The 7,098-nt window shown below is 42.1% G+C and overlaps 1 protein-coding gene across 1 annotated transcript in view; it reads left to right on the forward strand.

The window, feature by feature from the left end:
* The window catches only part of SUSD3 (sushi domain containing 3), a 73,047-nt gene extending 69,408 nt beyond the window's left edge, over positions 1-3,639 (forward strand). The window contains exon 5 of the mRNA XM_020999173.2: positions 2,959-3,639. Coding sequence (XP_020854832.1) covers positions 2,959-3,184 — 226 coding nt within the window. The 3' untranslated portion in view covers positions 3,185-3,639. The remainder of the gene's footprint in view (positions 1-2,958) is intronic.
* The last annotated feature ends 3,459 nt before the right edge of the window (positions 3,640-7,098 follow it).

Below are 7,098 nucleotides of genomic sequence, written 5' to 3' on the forward strand. Positions count from 1 at the left end.
TGGCCTATGCCCCCCCCAAGGGGGTATTGATCAGAGTTGTATAACATGCTGATCAAAACACCTTTTGTGCTATTAAGTGCATTTGGACACAGTGTGGTTTGACCAAAATCTGTGGGTTGCATTTTTAGCTTTTAAGATTTCAGAAAATTGATAAAGCTAATGATACATGATTACCGTCTAAACCAGTTTTACAGAAAGATTAGAATCCATTTAGAACAGCTGCAGGTCTTGCAACGTTGACATTAGCAAAAAAGGGGGGGGCGGAGTAAATTTTGTTGGGATTTCTTTTCTTCTGGTCCAAAAATACCATGATAAACTATAGTTTTTTAAAGAAAATAAACACAGTAGCCAGTGGCTGATACCAGCTCCTCATATTGGAGGGAGTCACAGTTTCTATAACACAAGTAGAGTTGGGTACATTCAAGTCTTTTTAGGGTCAATTCAATTGAATTAATAGTATCGCACACCACTTTTTGCATTTCTTGTCCTTCCAAAGTCAATCTCTGTCTCCAAGGTATGGTAATCTAGTTCTCTCAAAGCATTGGTGTTTCTGCTGGATCACCACTCCAGCCGCTACCACAGTGCTTCCAAATTCCAGCAAGTCAACGATGGATTAAACTTGAATAAGAGACAGATTACTTAAGGCCCTTTTCATGAGGGATAATAATAATTCCTAGCTTTAGCAGGTGCTTGGCCAAAAGACAGCATCACCACCAAAGATGACGTTGAATGACTTCGTCCCTTCTAGCTGAAATCTGTGATCCTGAGGACTCTGACCCTCCCCTCCATGGATCTCATCTTCCCTTACAGAATGACAAAGTTGGAAGGGAGCTCAGAGCTATCTGATTTGGTCTGACTGACACCCCCAACGAAGGCTTATCCATCTGCTTTCTGTTTGGAAGTCTCCAGCATCAGTCCAGTCCAGAGTCAATCCATTACCTTCCAAGGCAGTGCATTCAGCCTTTAGATTGAGAAAGTTTTTCTGCTGTGTGTATATGCATGCATGTATGTACAGTTTTATTTATTTTATAGAACATTAGGTTTTTGGCAACCATGTAGCCTAAAGATTCATCTCTACCCTTTCCTCCAATCTTCTCACCATCCTAGCTACTCTTCTGGACAGGGTCCAGCTTATCAACATCATTTCTAAAATTTGAACTGAATACAGTTTCAGAAATGTTCTGATCAGATAGAGTACAGTGAAATTTACCACCTCCCTCATTCTGGATGCTTTGCTTCAATGCTACCCAGCTTTTTTGGTACCCCCTGAACTCTGGGAGGAGAGTAGACAACATCCCCCTGCTGTGAAATTCTGAAGTAATTGTACTCCCCCTACCTCCACTTCTATTCTTGGGGGGTAGGGGGATGATACAGAGCCAGATAAATCACACTGGGCCTCACCCCTACTGTTTTTTTAAATCAAGGCCAATTACAATGATTACAATGGGTATCTTAGGCAGTCTGGAGGGAGAAAAATGTCATAATGGGGCAGCCTGAGAGGATAGGGATGGGGATGGTGCCCCTCTAGGCATCCCAGGCCTATGCTCTGGAGGCTCCCTTCTTCAATCCTCCCCTCCTCCAAGGATTCAAGGACATTATACTGCTTAGAGCAGACTGTTACAGAACTCCACGGAAACCCTGATTCAAAACCTTTCCTTAACTCTTCTCCTAACTTGCACCCACTCACATCAAAGCTTTCTTATCCTTCATCTCATAATTTAAGCTGAACTCTTAATGGGCAATGATAACTTCGTGTATCACCCTCCCAGGTAACACTTGACTCACAAAGTCCTAAACTTGAGAGCTGGAAGAAATTTGAAATACCTATTCCAACCTCCCTCATCTTATTATAGATGAAGAAACTAAGGGGAAGTGACTCAACCCAGGCCACAAGCCAACTAGAGATTTTTCCTTTTAAGGAGGGTAAGGAGGGAAGCCCAAGGGAACACATATGTTTCTATAGGTCCTGTGTTCCACACCATCATCCGAAATGGTCATTGTAATGTGAAATCTTCTTCTAAAGGTTTCTAGATTTTAAGTTGCCAGGAAACTTTAATCCAGGCCTGAGGATGAGATGTTTTTGGTGACAGGTGGGTAGGAGTGGAGCTTTGTCTGCTCCTAAGCATTGGAAGATGCTTCTGACACTGCACCAACAGAGGGGAACTCAGCTGAAGCTGCTGCTTTGGGGGAAGGAACTATCCTCTACCAGATGCTGGCTCCATATTCAGTAGAAGCAGAGAGGGTGGAGAAGGCTGGGGGAACAATTCCAGGAAACTACGTTGGGGTTTTTGTTTCCCTCCACTTAAGTGCTCCAAGTTTCACGATGCCTGGCAGATGGCCCAGACAATCATGGAACGAGCATCCTACCCACACCCTTTGTCTGTTCATTTGCTTTGGTCTTTAAAGAGCTGTAAAAATGGGGTGGCCCTTTCGGTGGCTGATTTAGAGCCAATGGGTCTTTTACTTCTTTGTGATTGCCCCAGTCTGTTTAGTGGCATTACCAAATTAAAATCATTATAAGATTTCTCCCTAATAGGAACAGCTCGTATTGATAGCACTACTTTTTTTTAAATCACAAAGCACTTTCATATATTTCATTTAACTTAACACTTCTAACAGCTCTATGAGGTGCTAATGTCAATATGTCCTTTTACAGATGAGGAAACTAAAATTCAGATAAGCAAAAAGATTTTCCAGGGTCATAGAATAGGTGGCAGAGGTGGACTTGGGGTCAGAAAGATCTAGGTTCAAATCCTTGTTTAGATACATCTAAATATAAAATAAAATACATCCTATCTGTAAAATGAGAGGATTAGTCTAAATAGTCTCTGAAGTCCCATTTAGTTCTACATCTGTGATCTCACAACCCTACATGATACACAAGAGGATCTTAATTCTTTGTGTTACTTGTTTGTGTGCTCTTCACACAGCATGCCAAATACTTTTTTTCCTCTCCAGAAACCAGGAAGACCATGCAGAACGGATGGGGAATAATGTGAATACTCAACATCAAAATGAAAATGATTTGTGGTCCATGGAGCAACTAGGCCATATGCCACATGGAAGATGCCTCCTTCCACGAGTCAACCTTGGTATGTCAACAGTGAGCACAATCCACCTATCTGAAGTTCCTAGAGAAGATGTGAGGATTCCTAAGAAGCCTATGTCATTCATCCCTGGTTAGCCAAAAGAGACAGAACCTGTTCATGGGACCTAGACCAGGATGCTGCTAGGAGACCTCGCTCTACGTGCCTTAAAAACTCCATTGACAGGACAATGTCAGGCATTTGTTGGGAAAACTAATCTATATCTGAAGATTGTATTCAAACGTGCTTCTAGGGTTAACCTGCGTAACATAACCATTGTTGATAATGAACGATGATGCTGGCTGTTAGCTGGCTAATTAATTGAAATCATAGCTGTCACCAAAAAATCCTATTGTGATCTTGCACAAAAATGGAAACAATAGCAACATGTCAATTTTATTGCTTTGAACGTCACCAAGGAGCGTAACATCTTTCAGCTGCTGAATTCCTTTAACCTGAATTTCTTTTGTAAATTTGCAAATGGGGAAACATTTTTAAAACATATTTTTGCACATTAGAATAAGAAAATTACAATAAAATATTTCTTTCTAAAGATGATGTGTACATATATATATATATATACATATACATAAATACGTACGTATGCATATGGGTGTTTTTTGGAACGGTACTAACTTTTGTGTCTTTGGTTATACCATGTCATTGAGAAATGAAGAGTTAAGACTTCATCCAACTGACATCTTAGAGTTCTGTGATACAGCTTCATTTTCCCTCCATATGATTTTTGGATCCTTGGGCAAAGAAGGGACCGTAAAGGAATGTGAAGGTAACTACTCTGGTTTTTGCCTGGGCCAGTCAATCTTTCCCAGTGATGAGAATCTGCCAATAGTTAAGACTCCTATCTGTCCCCCAAATTTCAGTGCTAACCAATCTTTAGGCTACCCCTACACAATAGAATTGTCTCTAATTAGCTCCTCTATTTTTCTCCTGGACTTTTTTTTCCCATGCAGGTCTCATTTTAATGAACATGCTGAGTCATGATAGGACCAGTATTCCCCATTTCCCCAACATCAAGATTTCTTCTACAAAAGGCAAAAAAGCTGTCCCCAGAACCTGATTGGCCCCTGCCTCCCTTGAAGCAGCTTCCTGGTCACCTAAAAGGATAAAAAAGACCCATTGCTACAGAGTCAGGACTCCTCCCTGCTGAGCGGAGGCATTTCCATATAGAGACAAATGGGGCCGTGTTACGGAAGCTAAGTACCACAGTTTCCTTGTTGAGTATTTTTTCTGTATTAAGACAAAGTGCACCCTTTCAGTGCCCTATGCCTCCTTTTATCCCAAAATCAAACCTGACCTAACAGGGTGCTGGTATTAGGCTCACCCCTAACATTAGCTCATCACGCTAACCTATACCTTGTGCATCATCTTGACAGTGTTCTCTCCAGGTAGAGCTGATCTACAGCCAAATTTGCCCATGGCCCCTTCTGTCTGAGCTCTTCTTTCTGCTCCTTCCTCTTCACTAAGGTACTCACTGGACTTGGGTTGTCCCTCGGCCTATCCTACTGGGGCCTATATAAAGCCCATACTCTACACTTACCCATTGTACTAACTTCCACCAAACTTATCTGACCTGAATCCTGAACCCTGAGCCAAGCTGAACAAACTCTGTAGCATCCTTGGCTAATCTTACCAAAAAGTTCATTGAAGACACTTGCTAATGTGTATAATTGTTCTTGTGTTGTGGAGTAATTAGGTGGAAAGGGTAAGCATGTCATATGCAAGTGTCTGGAATTGCGATGAGGAAGTCAATAACAATAGGGAATTTAAGCATATTTAAAAAATTTTTTTTTCCAGAGATATTAAAAAATGTGGCCAACTTCCCATTACAGAGACTTTAAGTATGTGATAAGATTTAGTAATGAGAGTCTGTAGTCATGCATATATTTATAGGCAAATAATGTCCATAAAATATGAAGTCATTTCTCATTGACATCCAATTCCTCATAGCATTACTTTTACACATCCAAAACATTTTGTGTGGTCAGCTGGGGGAGGGGTGGTGGGGAGGGAAGAAATGTGTGCAGTAAGAAACGACTGGCACTGGGACCAGAAGACCTGGATTTGGGGGCAGCCAGGAGGCTCAGTGGATAGAGCACCGGCCCTGGAGTCAGGAGGACCTGAGTTCAAATCCAGCCTCAGACACATAACACTTACCAGCTGTGTGACTCTGCGCAAGTCACTTTATCCCAATTGCATTGCCAAAAAAAAAAAAAAAGACTCAGGTTCAAGTTCTGCTTTTGATGCTTACTTATACGTCCTTGGATAAGTCACTTAAACTAAGGGTGGGTGGAAGGGTGCAGCATGTTTGGGGCATTGGACTTGGAATCATGAAAAACCAGGTTCAAATCTGGCCTCAGACAAGTACGAGATAAGTGATGCTGGGCAAGTTACTTAATGTCTCTAGGCCTCGATTCAGTGCCTTCTGAGGGCCCTCCCAGCTCTAAATCATTAATCCTATGATCTGGAAAATGAGAAAGTTGGATTCTATATACCATCTGAGGTTCCTCATAACTCCAAATCTGATACATCTGAGGCTTCTCTGGAGATGGCTTCAGTCTCCCCCACCTCCACTGCTGTCTATAACCCAGGAGAACCCATTTCAGTTTTTCTTTTCAAATATGCTGTGACTACTAATGGACAGGGCTCCCCAGAAACAGGTGTTAAGAGCCAGGATGGTACCCCAAAGCACAAAAGAGAAGAGCAGCATCTTCCCCTCAATGAAGGTGGACCAGTCCAGAGGCCTGAAGACTGGATGGGACAGCCCATGAGACTTCAGGAAGATGGTGGGAGAGTGGGAAGAAGAATCCCACTCCCCTCCCCCCCACCATTAGGCCACCTCTTCTTTTGAGCAGAGGAGTAGATTAGATGAGACTTCTCCAGAGACCTCAAATTCTGTTTTCCCTTCTCTGTGGATAGAATATTGGACCTGGAATCAGGTGAGTTAAAATTCTTCCTTAGATACTAACTCTGTGACCCTGACTAGGTTACTTAATCTCTGTCTACCTCAGTTTCTTCAGTTATAAAATGGGGATAATAAATAGTAGCCCCTTTCCAGTTTTGTCATGAGGCACAAATGAGGTAATATTTATAAAGCTCTTAGTATATTGCCCAGTACGTGTTCTGTTGTTGCTGGGTTGTTTCTGACTCTTCGTGACCCTGTAGGGGGTTTTCTTAGCAAAGATACTGGAGTGGTTTGCCATTTCCTTCTCCAGGGGATTAAGACAAACAGATGTTAAGTGACTTGCCCAGGGTCACACGATTAGTGAGTGTCTGAGGCTGGATTTGAACTGAGGTCTTCCTGACTTCAGGTCTATCCACTGGGCAACCTAGCTGCCTCCAGCCTGGCACATAGTAGGTGCTAACTAAATGCTTGTTTTTTTCCTTCCCTCCCAAGGATGGTGTTTTAGATAGACAGACAGACAGACAGACAGACAGATAGATAGATATGAACTCAGGTCTTCCTTTAGTTGAATGTTGTAATATAAGGGAAGGTCTTAAATACCTCATTTTGTTATCCTCACTGCCTGTATTTTGGCAGGCTAATAAATCAGTCCTCTTAAAAGAGCTGAGACAAGAGACAAGAGTTGAATAAGAAATCATTTTGTCTGTTTATTTTCCCAGCCCCTGCTAAGGTGCTCTAAGGGAAGGGACAGAGGTCATTCTGGAGTCCAGAAGCACCATAGGAAAGAGTAGGCCAAGTTAGTTTCCTGCAGAGCTTTTATTGACTTCTTTTATATTTAACATCAGTTATTTTCAATCTGTCCCTCACACCGAACCTTTCTTTGTAACAAAGAAAAATAACTACATCTGAAAGCAGGTGCCAACATTCCACACCTGGCATTCTCCAGCTCTCTGATGGGAGAAGTTGGGTTCTCTGGGAACAAGACTGCTTGCAATGAATTGTATTTTAGTGTTCTCCATTTCATTATTGCAAAATCATAAGTAGGGTGAGGGTAATCCTGGCTTTACTCATGGAACATGGGTGGGGGGC

This window comes from Phascolarctos cinereus, unplaced genomic scaffold, assembly GCF_003287225.1.
Source record: "Phascolarctos cinereus isolate Bilbo 61053 unplaced genomic scaffold, phaCin_HiC Scaffold_4;HRSCAF=312, whole genome shotgun sequence".
Taxonomy (NCBI): Eukaryota; Metazoa; Chordata; class Mammalia; order Diprotodontia; family Phascolarctidae; genus Phascolarctos; species Phascolarctos cinereus.